General features: G+C 47.9%; 1 protein-coding gene across 4 annotated transcripts in view; it reads left to right on the top strand.

The window, feature by feature from the left end:
* SMYD3 (SET and MYND domain containing 3) overlaps positions 1-20,302 on the top strand; it is a 684,046-nt gene extending 663,744 nt beyond the window's left edge. For all 4 annotated transcript variants that reach the window (XM_019422442.2, XM_053909416.1, XM_019422434.2 and 1 more), the window contains 2 exons: positions 8,375-8,483; positions 19,999-20,302. In XM_019422442.2, coding sequence (XP_019277987.1) covers positions 8,375-8,483; positions 19,999-20,100 — 211 coding nt within the window. In that variant the 3' untranslated portion in view covers positions 20,101-20,302. The remainder of the gene's footprint in view (positions 1-8,374; positions 8,484-19,998) is intronic.
* The last annotated feature ends 703 nt before the right edge of the window (positions 20,303-21,005 follow it).

The following is a 21,005-nucleotide window of genomic DNA, read 5'->3' as shown; positions in this document are numbered from 1 at the left end:
TTGAATGTAGTCTGTCTCCTGCATTTGGCAAGAAGGGAGGATTCTCTGTTGGACCCTGCAGTGTCGGGTTGACACTATGTCCCCCGAGCTCCCCAAAGCAGGTGAAGCCAGAAGCTCTCACGTGCCATAGTTCTGCCATTCTACTTACTTCTCAGGGCTCCCTCTTCACTTAGGTTTTGGCCTGACAATTCTTTACTATCTTGCCAGCATTACATTACTTTTGAGAGTATCTTATCTAGCATTTTACATTGTTTTCTGTGACAGAATGAGAATGGCTACTAAGCCTGCCATATTATCAGAAACAGGATCCAAACTAACTTTCATAAATTTGAACAGGATCAAACAAATCAATTTATGAAAATAAATTTTTTTAAATATTTATTTTGAAGGGGGGAGGGGCAGAGAGAGAGGGAGACAGAGAATCCCAAGCAGGCTCTGTGCTGTCCGCGTACAACCTGATGAGGGGCCTGACCCCATGAACCGCGAGACCATGACCTGAGCTGAAATTAAGAGCTGGGCACTTAACTGACTGAGCCACTCCAGCACCCCTGAAAATAAGTGTTAACATTTCTGCTCACAAGTTTTTTCCTGGGCAGTGATCTCACAATGATGTGACCATCTACATACTCAGATATTTGGGGGCTTAGGGTATGCATCTGGAACTTTGCAGGTGTGTTTTACTGCGCACGTAAGTGTATAAATAGAGCTTATGCAGGACAAGTACAACTTCGGTAATAAACATCTTGTGGCCATTTTTTCTGAAGGGCTTGATAACTCAGTTATAGTATAATTCAGTCATGCTGGCTGGCCTTTTTGAAATATTTCAAAATATTTGTAAATATTTCACACCCTACAAGAGGGTGATATGAAGTGTGCAAAGGCCAGGCGAAGGGCAGCACTGTCACCATTATGAGCACTAAAGGACATTATTCACATACAACAGAGGACTGCCCTGCCGGCCTGGAGGACTCCCGCCAGTCCAGACCACTGTGCCACATGCAGCGCCAGCTCTGGGGACAGGCCCAGGAGGTCTCCCTGCTGCTGGCCAAACCACCAAGGGCTCCAGGCTGCGCGTGAGCGGGTCTGGCCAGTGGGTGAGAAAATCGATGCACAGATCCAGAATTAAACGAAAATAGTTGAACACAATTTGAAAGTTACAAATAAGATGTGGGCAGTGTCTTCTTGGTTCACTTTTCAAGAAGAAGACGAAAACACAAACTTTCAGGTTCAAAATTGGACACTCAACCCATCTGCAACTAAGTATTTCCTTAGCAAAGGCAGCTCCAAACCACTCACACGGTGGTACCTTCTCAACTACTGCGGTGCCTGCCAGGCTTTTTGGCATTGCTACATTCAGTTTGCATTAAACACACACACACACACACACACACACACACACACACACACACACACACACAAAACTACACGCAAACATACAGGTGAGCCAGGTGGGTCTTTGGCTGTTGGAAAATCACTTTTTATGCTACTGGGCTTTTTTTTTTTTAAGCTTTGCAATAAAATCAGGCAATTTTTTTCACCTTGTTTACCTCAATGTGGATGTAAACAGGGCATTCTCATACATTCACTAGCCCGACACTTAATGATACTAGCCTGTGTTTGTACGTAGTTGTGAACATTTCCAAGTGTTCTCCCGTCTCTTGTCTCAGCACCAGGTTAATTGTGATGTGAAGTGGTCACTCAACCAAAACTACTTGGAAGAAGCAAGATCTTAAACCTCATTATCATAACCCCTTCATTCGAATTTATCCACAGTAAAACCTGTGGTCCTGAGCCTGAACTACATGAACATTTAAAATAAACAAAAAGCTCTTTTGCTCTTAACCTGAGTTAGAGATTCTAACAATAGGACGTATACTATAAATAGGTCACATACAAAGAACTATATACATTTTTAAACTTCCAAGAGTAAGAAAGCCTTGCTCTTTGGGGTGGAAGACTTATTTAGAACTAGAAATACATTCTTTGCATAAGGAAGTGATTCTGCTTACTCATTTGTGTGATGAAATAAACCCAAGAAAAATCAAATGGCAATGAGACAAAATCTCACTATAATGTTAAAAAATGCTGTTGTGTGGTGGAATTATGAGGGGCACATGAGTTTTGTTTTCTCAGACTCAGGTGGTAGGTGGTAGGGGTGTGTGGCAGATGCACCTGTCAGTGGTGTGGAGCCAACGGCATGTATAATAGACAAAGTAGGAGGGGAGGGTTCAGTTGAGGTGAGAACTCAGGATCTTCCTTTTTTTGGACACAAATAAGAACTCATGGCTCTGATCTTCCTGTCACCCACAAAGCTGACCAGTAGAGGTGATGGAGAAGTAAGGATTTATCACCCTCTTGGGGAACAGCGCTTACCCAGACTACCTGTGCAATTAGTTAAGGTCATGGTGAGAAATAGTTCTCGTTCTGAAGTGATTTCTTGGACATACGTATGGTCGGTCTTTTCTTTCTTTGGTTTTGTTTCCCAATGTTTTGATCTCTTTTAAAAAAAAAAACAAGGACTAAGAACAACACAAAAGTGTTATATCACAAATGAAGCTACCCCACCACAGAAGCATAACTCTCATACAGCAGCCGGTTTAACGTAAGCAGACCCCGAGGAACATCACACACTTTCCTTCTTCTCTGCCTCTTCACGCTTCCTTGTTCCGGCTCCCCGTGAGTTTCCATGTCATTTCTATATAAGGCTTAGAATTCATGAAAAGTCTAGGGGCGCCTGGGTGGTTCAGTCGGTTGAGCGTCCGACTTCGGCTCAGGTCATGATCTCACAGTTTGTGAGTTCGAGCCCCGCGTCGGGCTCTCTGCTGACAGCTCAGAGCCTGGAGCCTGGTTCAGATTCTGTGTCTCCCTCTCTCTCTGCCCCTTCCCTGCTCATACTTTGTCTCTCTCTGTCTCTCAAAAATGAATAAAGGTTAAAAAAAAATTTTTTTAAACAAAAAAAAACATTAAAAAAAAAAAGAATTCATGAAAAGTCTAAACTCTTTTGAAACTTGAGGCAGTTACCTACCAGAATCCATAATTCCTGAAAATGAAAAATTAAAACCCAGTGTCCTGTTTTTTATCATGAAAATTGTCAAACATACCCCAAAATAGAACAATATAATGAACCTTCTTCTATCCATCATCCAGATTCAATAATTAGCAAAATTTTGCAACCCTTATTTCTCAGCCCCCTCCTTTTTGTTGAATTATTTTATTCTATTTTGCAGTTTTTAGCATTTCTGAATCTGTTCCTTGCTGTCTTGTTACTTTTGGAAATTTTCGACCATTATGGCTTCATATCTTCTGCCCCAATCCTTTCTTCTCTGATTTGAAATCCCAGTTAACATGTGAGACCCGTGCCCTTTAGTTTCCATTTTATTGCCTCTCTGTGTTTTGCAATGGATATATTCTTTTGACCTGCCTTCCAGTTTACTAATTCTTTCTTTGGCTGTGACATATCTGATGTTAAGCTATTGAGTTCTTGACTCCAGTTTTCTATTTTTCAGTTCCAGAAATTTCATTAAGGATTTTCTTTTTTCTGATTTTCTGGAAAGTTCTTTTTGATTATTTATGTTCTCAAACGTACTTTGTACATTTATTTTAAAGTCTATAGAACCTAAATATTTGAGTACCTATAGGTCTGTGTTTCATTGTGTGTTCTCAAACGTACTTTGTACATTTACTTTAAAGGCTATGTATGAGAACCTAAATGTTTGAGTACCTATAGGTCTGTGTTTCATTGTCAGTGTTTTTTTTTTTCTCTTGGTTTTCAGATGGCTCTTCTCTTTTTGTATGCCTGGTTATAATTTTACTGACTGCAGGACATTGTCAAAAAAATTGGGGGGACTATTTTAGGTTCAGGATGACATCTTACTTCAAAGGGAATTCACTTTTGCTTCTGGAAGTCTGTAGGAACAGATCACAAATCCAATCAGGGTTCAAACTGGTTCAGTCTTTGTGAGGGCTGGTCTGTTTCTGGCTTAGCAGTATTCTTAGATTGTTGCACCCTGAGCCCCGATTTCTGTGTCTATATCCCTGAGACTGCCTGAACCTCTGCTCGGCTGTGGAGCTTGTTTTGCCTCTGGTTTCAATTCAGTGGAGGGAAAAGTAGCAACAAATACAAGGATCACCTTCTTGAGCCTCTGTTCTTTTTGCCATTTTACTCTTCCAGATCCCCCTGCTTCAGTGGGTGATACCTTCAAGCAATTTTTTTTTGTAATTTTTGTCTAACTTTTCTTGTTTTTAGCAAGGACTTTGGTCTGAAATGAGCTCATCCACCGTTGCTGAAAGGAGACATTCTGCTGAAGAAATTTAAATCAAATCTTGGACATTATATCACATCATCCACTCATACTTTAGTTTGCATCTTAGAAAAACATGGACATTTTCTTACATGCCATTTCTTACAGTGTCATTTCATGTTCAGATTTCCTAGATTTTCTCAAATTTTTTTTTTTTTATTTAACTTACTTATTTTGAGAGAGAGGGAGAGCAGGGAAGAGGGTCAGAGAGAGAGAGAGAGAGAGAGAGAGAGAGAGAGGAAATCCCAAGTGGACTCTGTACTATCCATGTGGAGCCCATCGTGGAGCTTGAACTCACGAACCCTGAGACCATGACCGAAATCAAGAGTCAGATGCTTAACCTACTAAGCCACCTAGGAGCCCCAGAAACGTTTTTTTAAATAGTTATTTTGTTTGAGTTCAGATGCACAAGGTCTATATATTACATTTGGTTGTTGTATCTTTTGAGTATCTTTTAATCTAGAGTGTTCTCCTTCCCTGCCATCTTTTTCTTTTCATGCCATAGACCTGCTGAAATTCTGGGTCGAGGTCCTATAGAATTTCCTGTATCTCAGATGTCTGGTTGCTTTTATTTGATCCTCTATCACTTGTTTTTCCTGTGAAACGGAATCTAACTGTATGGGCTTGATGAAATTCGGGGCTGGTTGGTTGGTGGGTTGGTTGGTTTTGGCAAGGATGCTTTTATAGGTAGCGCAGAATGATTCCTGTTGCATGGCATCAGATAGCACGCGGCGTCTGGTTTTTACACTTTAATGATGCTGACGTTGATCAGTGGGTTCTGACGGTGACAGAGTCATCCATCCATTGTAAAATTCTCCATCCTTCCTTGTCCTCCTGGTTTCATCTAGTGATACGTTTTTCCTGCATCAATTATTTTACCAGGAGTTGCAAACTAATGATTTTTCTTATTCCACCACCATTTCACATTTATCAGCCAAAAATCATACACTAGAGCTATTTGATTACTCTGAAATATAATTAAGCTCTTCTTTTAAATCCGGTAATGTCTTTTGCATCAGTTCTAAAACAAAAAAAAAAAAAATCATCCTGAGCAGTAAATCTTTTCTCCTGCTTTCGATGCCAGAACTACCTGTCGTGGAACAGCATAGTTGGTAATCACATCACATAGGAAAACTTCGGTGAGACCAGGAACGCAGGTCCTGCCCCCAGGTCTTCTCTGCAGCCTTTTAACTCGAGACCTTTCAGTTTCCTGACTCTCGGCCTCTGCGCAAAATATGGCAGCAAAACCTTGGTGCTCGTGGGTCTGAGTGAAGCTGGTTCGCGTGCTGCCGCGGTTGTCTGCTCGTTTAAACACGTTCCTGCCTATGCACCCACTCGCCACGGAAACCCCAAAGGCGGTTTTTCCGTTCTGGGCCCAGCATCCTGGAGCGTGTGATCGCTAGCGTGTACTTCGGAAGAGGGCATTCATAAGGCCGGACAAGTAGAATGCCTGTGGATTTTGTTCCCGTGGATACACTTTGTGTTTCCACCGCGGCATTTCTGTTGTGTCGCGGTCTGCCGCAGCCCTGCGCACCCGGCGAGCCCCCAAGCCCTGCTACGCCAGCCGTGTCAGAGCTTTCTTTTCTGTCCCCCTCACGTGGTCCCACCTCAGGTCCGGCTGCCTCTAGTGTCTCTCATCCAGTTTTGTTTTCCGTCCTGGTGAAATACTCCTGGCCCCGCTGGGTCGTGCCCAGCTGCCGACAAGCTGAAGGCCGAACTTCCTGGCTTTGCGTTTCTGTCTCTGCACAGCCTGGCCGGACCGGTGCGCTCACTGGCCCTTTGTATTTGGCATCTCCCGGGCTGCCCGGGTCTCCCCATGCCCTGCGTGCCTGTCCCGGGAGCCTGTCACCCCTTCCCATCTGGACCAGCTCAAGCTGCTCCCTGGTCACCGAGGGCCCCGCCGCTTCTGGAATCCCATGTCTGTGCCAAGGCAGCTCTCATACTCCTGTGTCATGACTTTATTGGCCTTATTTCTGCAACTGGCCAGTGTCCCCACCAGGGCAGGGACTGCCCTTGGATGTGGCACAGAATGTGGCATCTCACGGGCACCCTGTTCCTTCCCTCTCCCGCTCAGACTCCTGCTTTGGCCCCCACACTGCCACGTGGAAGTCCCCTCATAGTCCTGTTCTCCTCATCCTCTCCAGATGAAACTTTGCTTGGTTTTTTAATACCTTTAAGCAACCAGAGCAGGTACCTGTCGTGGCGTAATTATGGGCCACTTTCTCTACCATCACGGAACCAGAGATTTCTTTCCTTCTCCTAACAGACATGACAGACATCCATTTAGTGGAATGATTTTTAGTATAAAATTACTTTTTGGCTTCTAAATTTAATTAGTCCACATTCATAGCAATAAAATAAAATCCCAAGTCCAGGTGTGTTTTTGAGGAAAGTGTCCAGGGCAGTCACCTTCTGATAATGGTGTCCTGTGCATAAGCCTTTTGTCTGGGGATCTTAAAATCTTTTCCACACAAGTAGATACTGATGTTCCTTTTGTAGGGGGTGAGAGGTAAAGTGGTTGATGTCCGGGCATCCTCAAGGGGTAAAGAAAAATCCAAGACCCAGGTGTCTCCTTTGTTTTTCTCCTTCCCTCCCTTCGCAGTTCTTTAAATGAAGCATGGCTGGCCTTCTGTTGATTTAAATACCTCCCTCTCAGGTACTGCTTTATGCTTTTTTAAGAGCATGAATGAGAGGAGTTTGTGTTACATTTAATGTGGGGAAGAGTTGAGGTTCAGGGAGGAGGGATGGTTTGTAGACATGTGCACACCTATCAGAGAGTATCTGTGTCTCCTGGTAAATGTAGCTCATCTCTGTTACACAGTAGAGCTTAAACGTGGGTTCCATGAGTTCACAAGCAAAAAGTGGTTACATAGTGCTTGGCACAGGGAAAGCCCTGTGTGAGTCATGGCCCTCAGGGCAGAATCCATGGTCTCTGGACGAGCAGCATTGGGAGTGCGCCCTCGCTTCTGCTAAGGGTCAGAATGTGCCTCCTTTCTCCGGACCCAGCCAAGCTTGCCCAAATCCTTGGGAGCCGGTTTACATCCTGTCTCCTTCCTCTGGGAAACCTTCCTGGTCCAACCAGCTGTCATCCACCAGTCTCTCTTCATAACTACCGTATTATTCTCTCAATTCAATTCAGCCATCTTGAGCTGAGCATTGCCATGTACTAAGGTAGGCCTCATCCTGGCACTAGATCTCGCCTTCTCCTGTGATATTTTGTAACTGTGGTAGGAATCTTTGGTGGGATTATTGGGCCTTGGTGGAACAGCTCAGACCTGTACAGCCCCCATCTCCAGGAACAGGCCTGTACATACAGCAGGGGTTCAGTAGACTCTAAGGATAGAGGATATGGGGGTGGGGGGGTGCGGTGTGCAGAAATGGTGAGCACGTTTTATTGATACAATAAACTGTTGAATCATACTGACCTAGTACGAGGTCTGGAACGTAGCCCTGAGGTTCCATTCTTCAGTCTGCCACACACCCTCTTCTTTTATGCGGCAAAGAGGTCAGTGTGTATGGAGGTCCTCTGGCAGGACATTGTGGCAAACGCAGATGGGGCCCCGCGATCCAGCTCTGTCATCCAGTGAGGTGATAAATACACAGGTCCCACACAAGAGATGGGCCATGATGAACCTTACAACTGGGATTCCAAGGGCTTTGCAGGGAAAAGGAGGGCACGGGAGCATCTCTGTGGGGAGCCGTGAACGTTCGTTGATTTGTTGACTCAGCTTGAACCAAGTGGCCATCTTCTGCTCCAATGTTCCAGGTGCTGCAGCGTCCTGAGAGGTGGACGGTGAGATCGCACCTGTTCTCCCCACCCCCCACCCCTACCCGGCTGGAAACGCACAGGTGCCACCTTGTGTCTCTTCTGCAGTGTTTATTCGACATTCCAGCCCCGTCATCCCGGGAGTCTGTTCCCCCAGCCCCGCACCCTCCACCTGCCCGCACAGCTGACTTTCTCGGTGGCCCCAGTGCGTCCAGCCAGGGTCGGCCGCCCTCTCCTGGGCTCCTGATGGCATGCTGGCTGCAAAGGTGAGAGCTACTCACGCCGTGTGCCCTTCTCTTTCTTCCAGGATCTTCTTCCCAGGAAGCCACCCGGTCAGAGGTGTGCAGGTCATGAAGGTCGGCAAGCTGCAGCTGCACCAGGGCATGTTCCCGCAGGCCATGAAGAACCTGAGGCTGGTGAGTGTGCACGCGGAGAGGGAGGCCTGGTGGTGCGGTGCGCTGGGCCACTTGCCGAGTGCACATAGGCACGTGCCTGTACGTGTTTCACAGCCGGCTGCGAAAACACGTGATTTGTGCTGCTCGCCCCTTTCCATGGTAGAAATGTGCCTACCGTGGCTGATTCAGACTCCCCACGGAAAATCAGCCCCCAGAAATCAGGACGGTTTAACGGTCGGCTTTTGCCAACTGGTGCAAACTGGCCTTCAGAGGACCCCTGCACTCGGGCCCCACCCTTCTCCACGCCTCCCCACCCAATCCCCACAGGACACTGTCCGTAAGCCCCTGTCAGGCTGGCCTCTGGACCACCTGTCTGCAGTCCACCTTTGCAGCCTGCACCCCCTCCAGCCGCCCCTGCCTCTCCATACGGCCAGCGTTCACTGGGCCCCCCGGGGTTGCCCAGGACACCTTGAACCGGTCACACTTAGGTCTTTACCAAGACAATTCCTGTGCCTCAAATGCTGCCCCCCCCCACCCCCTCTCCCCCCAACCACTCCCTGGGCTGGCCCAGCTGCAACCTGGTTTTCCCCATGTGCTCCTCTCCGCATGCTGACCCTGCCAGCAGAGTGTTCACCCCATGGTACAGGCACATCTCGGACGCACCGCGGGCCTGCTTCCAAACCACCACAGTAAAGCCAATATTGCAATAAAGAGGGTCCAGTGGACTGTTACCCAGTGTATATAAAAGTTATGTTTACATGATACTATAGTGTATGAGGAATACAACAGCATTATGTCTAAATATATATACATACCTTATTTAAAAATACTTTATTGCTGAACACTCCTAACCATCTGAGCTTCCAGTGAGTTGTGATTTGCCTGCTGCTGGAGGGTCTTGCCTCCCTGTTGGCGGCTGCTGACTGGTCAGGGTGGTGGGGCTGAAGGTTGGGTTGGGGCAGTTTCTGAAAATAAGACAAGGTCGCCTCATCGCTGGACTCTTGCTTTCATGAGCGAATTCTCTGGAACACGCGACGTAGCCTGATCGCATCTGACCCCTGGCGGAACTTCTTTCGGGACTGGAGTCCTGCCTCAGACCCTGCCGCTGCCTTATCGGCTCAGCTGATGTCCTGTTCCGAATCCTCCATTGTCATTTCAAGGGTCTTCCCAGCGTCTTCACCGGGAGGACCTTCCACCTCCAGAAACCATGTGCGCATCCGGTCAGGTTTGACGAGATCGCAGGCCTTCGGTCCCGTCTGCAGCCCCCACTTCTGACCCCAGTTCCCTTGCTGTTTCTACCACAGCTGCAGGGGCTCCCTCCCCTGACGTCTTGAAGGCATCTTGAGGGCTGGAACCAACTTCTTCCAAACCCCTGTGAATGCTGGTACTTTGATTTCTTCCCACAGATCACAAATGTTCCTAGTGGCATCTAGAATAGATGAAATAGAAAGGTGAATCCTTTCCAGAAGGTGTTTGATTTACTCTGCCCAGATCCATCAGAAGAATCACTATCTGTGGCAGCTGTAGCCTAATGAAATGTATTTCTTCCGTAATAAGACTTGAAAGGAAATTCACTATTTGATCCTTGGGCTACAGAATGGATGTCGTGTTAACAGACATGAAACAGCACTAATCTCATTGTCCGTCTCCATCAGCGCTCTTGGGTGCCCAGGTACATTGTCAATGAGCAGTCATGTTTTGAAAGGAATCTTTTTTTTCTAAGTAGTAGGTCAGAATTTCAAGTCACCAGCTGCATTAGCCCCTCACAAGAGAATCAGCCTGTCCTTTGAGGCTTTGAAGCCAGGCACGGACTCCTCTCCAGCCATGAAAGTCCTAGATGGCACCTTCCAATGTGAGGCTGTTCTGTCTACACTGAGACCTGTTGTTGAGTGTAGCCTCCTCATCAATTGTCTCGGCTGGACCTTCTGGAGAACTTGGTGCAGCTTCTCCATCGGACTTGCTTCCTCACCTTGTACTTTTACGGAGACAGCTTCTTCCCTTAAACCTCGTGACCCAGCCTCTGCCAGCTCAGACTTCTCTTCTGCGGCTTCCTCCCCTCTCTGAACCTTCACAGACTTGAAGGGAGCCAGGGCCCTGCTCTGGGTCAGGCTGTGGCTTAAGGGAATGTCGTGGCTGTTGGCTCTTCCGTCCGGACCACGGATGCTTCGTCTGCGTCGGCGGTACGGCTGTTTCGCTGTCTTGTCATTCGTGTGTTCCCCGGAGTAGCAGTTGTAATTTCCTTTGTCCCTTTGCATCCACAGCTTGGCTCGCTGCTTGGTGCACGAGGCCTGGCTTTCTATCAGCTTCAACGTGCCTTCCTCACTCAGCTTCACCATTTCTAGCTTTTAAGGTGAGAGATGTATAACTCTTCCTTTCACCTGAACACACAGAGGCCACTGTAGGACTATTAATCAGTATATTCAATATAATACGGCCTAATTCCCTGTCTCAGGGAACAGGGAGGCTGGGGTGGGGGCAGCCAGTTGGTGGAGCAGAGCACACAATATTTATTATATACATATTTATTATATGTGTCTTATATGGGCATGGTTTGTGGGGCCCCAAACCAATTACACAATGGTGCCATCAAAGATGTCTGATCACAGATCACATACCAAATGCAATAATAATGGAAAAGTTGAAATACTGTGAGAATTACCAAAATGTGACACGGAGGCAGGAAGTGAGCAAATGCTCTCGGAAGACGGGCACCCACAGACTTGCTTCACAGCATGGCCACAGACCCTCAGTTAAAAAAACACCACCACGGCACCCGAGAGGCACAGTAAAGCACTAAAATGAGGTATCCTGTAAACAGAATACCTGATGCCCAGGTGACCGTGAGGTCTTTGCAGTTACCTCTGTAACCAGTTCAGGGGCAGACAAGGTACCTGGAACTTAGGAGGGATTCCCTGTTGGGGAAGGGGGGGTGGAGGGAGAGAGGTCAGCACGACGGTGGCAGTAAGTGCCGAGAAACTACATGGGAGAACTGGGTCTGTGTTGGAAGACAGGAAAGGGTGAGGTTTATTTTCACCCTCTTGATGAGGCTCCTGTGCCGCTGGCTCTCTGGTCCTGGCCTTTCCACCCCAGCAGAGAGCTCCTCTCCCCCAAACCATGGCTTCCGAACAGTCCATTGAGCGTCTGACGTCAGCTCAGGTCATGATCTCGCGGTTGGGTTCATGAGTTCAAGCCCCACCTTGGGCTCTGTGCCGTCAGCCTGTCAGTGCAGAGCCCAGTTCCAATCCTCTGCCCCTCCCCACTTACACTCTTCCAAAAATAAATATTTAAAAAGAAAGAAAAAGAAGAGAAACAAAGGAGTCATGGCACGGAGGCATGCAGGAGCCTGTCTAGAGTCATACTGACGTGGAGCCCGCTCTAGGTTCTTCAACTAGGAGATTGATGGAATTCTTGTATGAATCTGAGTAAGGCCCAGCGTTGTCCTTCCAATTTAGGGGAGGGGGCAAACGTGTAAACAAATAGGTCACTAAGTCCAGGCTGGAGTCCAAGGCTCTCTTTTCTCCTACACTGGCCCAGTGAAATAGATGGGACTCTCTAGTAAGACCCCGTGTGCAGAAACCCCTTCTGATCTGCAAGCCCCCGATGCCAGCCCCGGGGGTGGTTTGGAGCTCTTCATTCATCGAGTGAGGCTTGATGTCGCCTGTGTGTGCAGAACTCTGGAAGGGGACCTCTGATACCCTCAGCTGCAGACACAGGAGCCCAAGCAGACATTTACATGTCGATTTCCGGGGTCACATGGGCTGGGTGGCTGCTGTGGCCATCCCCACCCATCTCATACTTTCTGCCCTTCTGTATCCCTCAGGCCCCCATTCCATACGGCCTTCCTCACGTTCTCGCGATGTTAACCTCACCTCCAGAAGTTTCCTCTGTTAACGGTCTTATTTCGCATCTCCTTCCCCTGGTACCAAAGGTGAACCCCTGCAAGGACCCTGAGAGCTACGAATGAGATTCTCAGAGCAGGATCAGCAAGTCTGCCCCGAGGCCTGTGTTACACCATGGCCTGACCCCAGACTTCCCATTTGGCTCTGGAAGTCACTGAGTGTCTCACCAGGTTTTATCGTCAACCAGAATGCAGACAGACATGTGCCTGGCAGTGTAGCCTGGTCGAGAGCGCTCAGCTTTCAAGGGAGGAGGTTCACTTGGCAGTCCCATGCCTTGACGCGAGTCTCTTAATTGCTCCGAATCTAGCTTTCTTAGTTTTAAAACGGGGATAATACCTACTCCACAGAGTGGTTCTGAGAAGTAAATGAGGTAGTATGTGAGACTGTTCTGCCAAGTCCCAAGTATTTTGAGACGATCAAGGATGTTTATGGTTATAGGAACCCTCGTGCCGATCGTTCCCGCCGCTATTCCTGCCGTCCCTTCAGCACTGATGTTTGTAGCTTGGGATAATACGGTGTTTCCATTGCTGACAATTATGTCACGTAACTGCTCCCCAGCATTCCACAGGGACATGTTCTGTTTCCCCAAGTTGCGTAGGATTCCACAAGGGGCCCCGACTTTACCTTGTGTATCTCCTGGTGCTGCCTAACATAGACACACATGCCCCAGTCACAGCAAGTTCTGTTCAACACGTACTTGAATGAATAGATTTTTTTAATGAACTGAGATCTTTAAAAGTCCCACCCTGGTCCTGTCCCTTTAGCTAGTGTGCATATGTAGTGTGTCTATGGCTAGTGGACCAGATCTTGTCTGGACCTTTCCTGACCACCTACTGGCAGAGTGAGGGTCTGATCACCCAATCCCAGTGTGTGGCAAGGGTTTTCCCACACCAGCTGAGTGTCCTAAGTTCAGTTCAATTCTGACACCATCTACCCAGAGACAGCACCGGATCCCACAGGTTAGGGGCTCAGCCCCACAAGGCCACCCTCTACTGCAGATGCTGAGGGCACACCAGGTTGTCACCTGAGCTTCTGACTGACCAGCTATACACACTGGAGACTCCAAGGACCCCCCTCTCCTTAGGTTCAACTGATCTGCTAGGGTGGCTCACGGAACTCAGAGGAACAGTTTGCTCGCCAGTGTGTTGTAGAATGCTATAAATCAGGATAAACCGGACAGAAGAGAGGCATAGGGCAGGGTGTGGGGAAACGGCCCAGAGCTCCCGTGCTCTCAGAGCTCACCACTCTCCCCAAATCTCCACGTGTTCACCAATGCGGAAGCTCTTCAAACCCCATCCTTTATAGCGGTTTTTACAGAGACTTCATTACCTAGGTATGATTGATTAAATCGCTGGCTGTTGGCAAGTGATTCAGCCTCCAACCTCTCCCTTCTCCTAAAGGTCAGTCACACGCTTGGTTCTCCTGGCAACCAGCCCCCATCCTTAGGCGCTTTCTGAAAGTCACCTTGTTAACATGAGACCCCTTTATTGCTTTCAGCACTTAGGAAATTCCAAAGGGTTTTAGAATCTCTGTGAGAAGCTAGGATATTAGCTATCTATCAAATTACCTATCTATCCATGTCTCCGTATTACAAAGTACCGGATCACACAGGCCACATGTCCATTTCTTTGCCAGCTCATAGGACCTGGGGGTCTAGGAACAGGAGCGGGCCAGTTTCATCCTGCAGAAAGCCTTCTTTCCTGAGTTTTCTCCTGGCTCAGGGAACCCGGAGAGGGGAAAGGGAAGCTCTCTGCCTTCCGAAGCTGATGTTCTCTTTAGGCTAGCACCCCTACATATTCTTTCTTAGAGACTCTGGAAACAATAGGACGAAAGGGCTTGAAACCCTTTTGGGTTTCAAAGGCCGACTCTGAAGCAGAAATGAGTGCCGCTTCAGAAACAGAAATTTGCTACAGATTCCATTAGGCCAGCCTCCCCCAGGAAAGGGATCCCCTTAGCCCAACACAGATTTGGTTTAAGCTTTCATCACCGGGCCCTGCTGAAATCCTTGTGACTGCTGCTGCAGGAGAGTCGTGGGGTCCCCTCGCTGTGCTGCTCTCCTACTTTCTCCTGTCTCTAATCTGTTTCCATTCCTTTCCACTTACTCCTTGGAAGGATTTTGTTAGCATCTAACTTGACTTCTCGGAGCTCCCCTCCGGCCGCCCTCGGCTGGGCTGTCCTTCAGTGAGCCTGTTTCTGTCCCGTAACCTCGCTCTCCGAGCTGCTGATCCCCCTACCCTGGGCTAGACTAACCGCTTTGTTAGTGCCCTGTTAGCTGCAAGCAGGCTGGAAGAAAACAGACTTCTTCCCCCTCAGTAATCATTTGTTATTTAGATGTAAATTTTTTACATTACACCATATTGTTTCCCTTCTCATTTCATTCTGTTGAAGCATCTTAGGTTTTGAGGATCCCTTTAGCACAGGCCACGAGCCCCGGACCCCCCGTCTACCCCACACAGCTATGAGCTATTCAGGCACAGCCAGAGAAAGCTGAATGCACCTCCCACTCCCGCCTACACCCCAAATGTAAGCCCCGACGTGGCTGATTCGGAGCTCGGGGTTCTCTTGCTCCTGTTCCTTAACCTGCTAACCTCTTTGCTCACGTTATTTATGAATCTCGTAAGAACCACTGACTTGCTAGAGAAAAACCTACATACACACATCCTGTACACTGGGTGTGATGTGATGTGATTCCAGAGCTTCTTATCAGGCACACATTTCTTTTCTCTCTGATTTTTTTCGTTTATTTATCCTGACAGAGAGGGAAGGAGGGAGGGAGAATCCCAAGCAGGATGTGGGGCTCGAACTCATAAACAAGGAGATCACGACCTGAGCCAAAGTCAAGAGCTGGACGCTTAACCCATTGAGCCACCGAGGAGCCCCTCCCTCTGATTTTAAATCCATATTTAAATCATGCTTGGGGAAGTCATTTATTGGATTCCCTCAGGCTCCGGGTAGAGAGTATATGAGATCCTTGATAAGCTTAATATATTTGTATTAAAAATTAATAAGAAAGCTATTGTTTGCAACTTTAAATCATAATTTGATTCAACCTATTTAATATAAGACCACAATTTTAAAATTACTCAAAAAAAAAAAAAAAAAAAAGACGTGATGAGATTTAAATCAGTCCTGGGCCCCTGCCTTTATTCCTGAATGAACCACGCATGTCCTGTGGCAGACAATCAGTGCTGCCATTTCTCGTGTGACATTTAGAGTCCATACATGGCCCAGCAGCCCCCCTTGGAGGCTCCAAACGAGTCCTCTGTGGAAGATGATGTGGAGGCTCTTTTTAAATGCTACTATTATAAAAATAAAATTTAATGGAAAGAGATAAGCTTTTCCCAGCGCAAGCCGGCTCCAATTTTATATTTCCTTAATCTGTTTTATATACTGCTGCAGGAAATTAAACTAAAATTGTCCTTTCTGTCTGATGTGCGCATGTGTGGGAGGGGCTGAGGGGACACGCAGAGCTACAGGAAACGGCTGCTCCGGTCTGTCAGGGATTTACTGTAACTTTATTTGGGAGGGCAAAGCCCTCCTCGCCCACTGGGCTGAAGGTTTGTGGCCCCCGTAGAGATCTGGGCCCCAGCCACACGGTGCTCCTGTCTTACATCAATGAGGGCTGACGCCCAAGACTAGGACCAGATCTCTTCTATCACCAGGTCTGAGTCCCCACTCACTCTCTGTCCACCCAGAGTGACCGGTCCTTCACACAAATACAGAGGACGGGCTCTGACATACTTTGCACATACTGAATGCTATTTCTTTCTTTCCTTTCTCTCTGGTTCTCTTCCACTCCAGCCGTCCCTCATAAATTGTAACGCCTACTTGTTTATTGTACTTCTACTCAGTTTCACCTTCTAGACAAGTGATGCAGACGCTCTTTCAATGTCTTCCAGTCGGTCCAGTGCCCCAGCTATACCTGTTTGCTCTCTGCTTCCAGCCCCCCGTGGACAAAATCTTCTAATCTTAGTGTCTCAAATCTTGTACATAATGTCCGGGGGTTGCCCCCTGCCCCTGCCTTTGCTTCCCTTGCTGCGTTCACCACCAAGAGCATCTTGACTGGGAGATCCCTCTAGATGTCTCAGAAGCCATGTCTGGGTACAGGGGAACCTCTGGTCCCCCCCTCGGTCATGAAGACTGGCTTCAGGTGGAGGCTGCACAATGCAGCCATGGAGTGAACACCGGCTCGCGTCCTGAGAGCTGGCGCTCACCCTGCGCCCACGAGTCAGGCCACGATGTGACTGGACCAGAGGGTCCTCATGGCCCTTCCGTAAGGAAGCAGGCACAGAGGTGTGGCAGTGAGGCCTGGGGAAAGCCAGGCAGCTTCCCCTTCCTTCCTGGGGCTCTGTGATTCCAGGACGGCTGCAAGCCTCCTACTGGCGCTTGGGCACGTGTCCTAAGCAGCTCTGTCCCTCTCATGAACAGGAAGACACTGGATCAGCCACAGTTAACCTCAGCTCTTGAGGAACAGACCTTATTTCTAAAGCTGGAAGGGGGAAGAAAGTGCAAATGATGGCTGGAGGGAAGATTGCAGCCCATAGTGTGTGAAGACATGCACATCAACCTCACCTTGTCAGAGGAATACGAAGATGACATTTGTCATTTAGCCAGAGTCAAACGCACAGCCCATTGGGGCGTCCTCCTGGGCAATAAGGCCAGGGCCTCGTCTGGCAGAGGGCCTCCATGAGGTGCCAGGAAGGAAGTGAGCCATCCCAGGCTAGGCCTGACCTTTCTCTGGGCCACAGGTTAGTGGGGCAGGGCAGAGGGTCATTTCCCTTTAAGCAGAGAGGTGTTCAGGCAGTGCTTCTGGCCCACTCACCTTCCTCCGCCAAGTAGAAGGGACGAGAACATCCCAGAGCTTTCAAGTAAGAGGCTTTCCCGTCAAAGACTTGAAGCATCTCTGTGATCTCTCATTGCAGTCCTGCTTTCAGGCCGCTTTCTACCTCAGACCTTAAGGTGTCTAGACTGACTGAGGACCCAGAGAGGAGCCCCAGTGGGGGGGAAGGGAGGAGGATGAAATGGGACACCTTTGTTCCCAGAATGGTTTCAAACATTTGTTTTTGATCCTCCGTCCAGAGGGATCTCACAGAGCTTGGCTGCCGGCAAGGTGGGGCTGCCTCCACCACCCTCCCCCCCAGGCCAGACCCACTCAAGTTAATCAGAACCTTCTGGGTTTCCCAGCTGGGATGTCACCGGGTGACAGGACTGCCTGTCGGCAGGGTCGTGTCTGGACTCTGTGATGAGCACTGCTCTCCTTCAGGCTGGAGACCAGAGCCCAAGCTGGCGGGTCCTCCTCTTGCTGTCTCTTTCCTCTCTCTCCCAGCAGCTACATCCAGACCCTTCTGCCTGCCTGTTTTCCTTTATTACTGTGCAGGGGACATTTTTAAAGAGGCCGGAATGAGAAGCCAGGAACACAGGCTGAAAGCATTTCCGGCCCTGGCCGCTTTGCTTCTCTGGGTCTAGGTTTCCTCCCCCACAGAACGAAGCGGTCTGAGGATGCGACCACTTTGCTTCCAGTTTTTATGTCTCTAGCTGCAAAGGTCTTCCTACTCAGGAATCCCTAGGAATTGATCTTAAGCAAATATTCAGCAAAGGCAAAAAGTGTCCTGAGTTGGAAGATCTGTATCATATCATTTTTTTGTCAAAAATTGAAAGTGATCTGAATTTCCAAGAGTAGCTTAGTGACTGATGGTCTGTAAACATGATAGAATTAATTGCACACAACCATTAAAATGGTAATTATGCTGGCTATAAATTAACATTGAATAATAAAACGCTGCTAGTGTTTGTTAAGAGCGCACTGTATGTCATTCTCAACCCCAAGGGCACATCACAATCCCCTGAACCCCCAGCCTCACCCTCCCCCCGCCAGAGGTCAGGTTTTGGTTAATCCTTTGTGTGGGGTCTGGGCATTAGGGTCTCTTGTGAGGCTCCCTGGTTGATAATACTTTGCAACCAAGGCTTAGAGCCTGTGTGAAGACATGTCCACATTCAGTACAATGGACCTGTGCCCCCCTCCCCTTTCCTGCCAGCCCCCTACCGGGTGGTGCACGAGGACAGGGTTTCTAATTTATTTACTGCACAAATATCATTGCTCTGTAACAAACCATTCCAAAGCTGAGCAAATATTCCAAAACTATTCCAAAGTTCCAACCACAACGTTACCATGATCACAGATTCTGTGGGTCAGGAATTCAAACAGATGACAACAGGAGCAGCTGGCCCTTTTCTTTCAACGTCTGGGGTTTCAGCAAGGAAGACGGGAACCTGGAGGTCTTCTGGCTAGCGGCTGGAGTCACCTGGATGCTTTCACCCAACATGGGGCTCAAACTCACGACCCTGAGACCAAGAGTTGCATGCTCTTCTAGCTGAGCCTGCCAGGCACCCCTGAACACTTCTTTATGCCAATTTCTGGTGTCTAGGCCCAGAGGACCTGAAAGATGGGCTCGGCGAGGACCGTCTACCAGAGCACGTACACATGGCCTCTCCGTGGGCCTCCTCACAGCATGGTGACTCACGGCCCCAGGAGCAAACACACTGGTGGACGAGGCAGAGGCTGCACGGCCTCTTTAACCTAGCCCTGGAAGTCAACAGCATTCCTTATACTGTTCTCACTGAAGTGGTCACAAGCCCACCCAGATTTCAGAAATATTATGGAGGCTGAATTGAACACGGGGAGTGAAAGAAGCGATTGTCCAAATGCTGACACTGTAATATGACATGAAAAGAATACAAAAATATGTGCACATCATAAGCCCAGTGCGTACAGATGAGAACTGAATGCAGCATGCAAAACTGAAATTTTAAGGTGATGGCAGCATAGAATCTCATCTTTAATACCACTTAATTATTTTTAGTTTTTATTCTTAAACCTAACCACCCACAACCCCCTGCACTAACAAGCCCTGAAGATCACTGTTGGACACCACACCTGGCACTACTCATTGGGAGTGTGCGGTCTACAAACACAGGAAAAATTCACCCTGCCCCTTACTGTGTGGCTTGGAGAATCACAGTACTGCTCACGCTGCAGACCACGGGTTCTCGACACCAAAGCATCGTGGGAAAGAGATGAGCAGGCAGGGGCCCACCTACTTTTGGATCAAGATGCTATCGGGTGGACTGGGGAGACACCGAGCCCTGAGGCCTCCACCCGGCCCATCCGCACAGTGTTGCCAAAGGCTCTGGGTCTCATCACAAGAAAGAATTCAAGGATATACCAGACACAGTGGTTGAGAGGTGCAAGTAGGAAAGTTTGTTAAAGGGAGTGTTTGCTCTCAAGATGTGAGTGCAAGTGAGCTCAAGAGAGAGCTGCGTGCCCTGGAGTTTGGGTCTCCATCTTTATTGACCGTTGTTAACTAGAGGTGGAATACTTTTTACTTGAGGGGGGGATCTCTTGGGGGCAGGATTTCATGCCTTTTCTCCCTTAGTCAGGGTTTCCAGCCTTCTTTGTCTTGGGCCTATCTGGTTAGATCTGGCTTCTTGTGGCTTTGTTTTGGAGTGGTGCCGACAGGTCTCTAACCGCTGCCCCCAAGAGCTGGCCATGACTCCCTTTTGTGGGTCTCCAGGTGTCCTGTTGAAACCTAACTAACTGTCTACTCTAACATAATCTGTCTTCTTTCTTTTTCCAATAGGCTTTTGATATTATGAGAGTGACACACGGCAGAGAGCACAGCCTGATTGAAGACTTGATTCTCCTCTTAGAAGAATGTGACGCCCACATAAGAGCATCCTAATGGGCGCAGGCAAAGATGGCTTATATCCATATTGAATGCCTGGTGGAGGTCACATGTGCCGCACTGTTTGTGGGCCTCCCCTCTGGGAATGCTAGGCTGTGTTTATGTAGGTAAATAAGCAGGCATACCATGTGCAAACCACAAGAATCATTAGTTGTAGAGAAGCACAATAATAAATACAAAAAATTGGTTGAAAATGTCATCTGCTAATTGTTTTGTTTACTCATTGGTGACTTTAATGTTCCACATCTCAACATGAAGGCTAGAAAGTTCTAGTAAAAGCATAGCAGAGTACGTTGAATCTTCTCCTTGAATATCTGGGGGTATAATTGGATAAAAATCAATGTTTTTACAAGCAAAAACTTAATGTCCATTTTGTCAAAAAACCAGAATGTTTTCTTTACTGTTTGTAGTAAATAATATGTATCCATTATTTACACCCCAATACATCTCTAACACAGAAAGTTTTATCCTACGTCCTAGAAAGAAGTCATTTTAGGTGCTATTAGAAAAGCATAGGAAGTCTTAATGGGAAAAAAAATGTTTTTTCAAATGTCTTGGGTTCTTTGTATAATTCTTCTGTGCATTCTGTAACTCTTTGTATATGTCATGTTTTTTTAACTTGGAATTTTTTTCTGTAATTCCCTCCATCTGTGGCTTGACCATGTGACGTGCGTGCCACGAAGCTCCCTCACCCTGCACCCCAGCTCACATCAGGTTTGTTTTTGCTTCCTCCTATTTCCCAATCCCATGGCTGCTTTTCCACCTTTCTGCATTAGACAAATTCAGAAAAAAGGTGGTTTGTTTTATGGCTCCGTGACCCTGTGAGCAGTTCAGTCCCTCCTGGTTGGACGGGGCTCGGGCAGGAGTTGCAGCCCTTGGTTCCGGCGGCTGCGGGCGTTCTT

Source organism: Panthera pardus, unplaced genomic scaffold, assembly GCF_024362965.1.
Source record: "Panthera pardus isolate Hobbes unplaced genomic scaffold, ASM2436296v1 HiC_scaffold_21, whole genome shotgun sequence".
NCBI classification, from domain to species: domain Eukaryota; kingdom Metazoa; phylum Chordata; class Mammalia; order Carnivora; family Felidae; genus Panthera; species Panthera pardus.
Note: the sequence above shows the minus strand (reverse complement) of the source record. Positions and strands in the feature narration are given on the sequence as shown.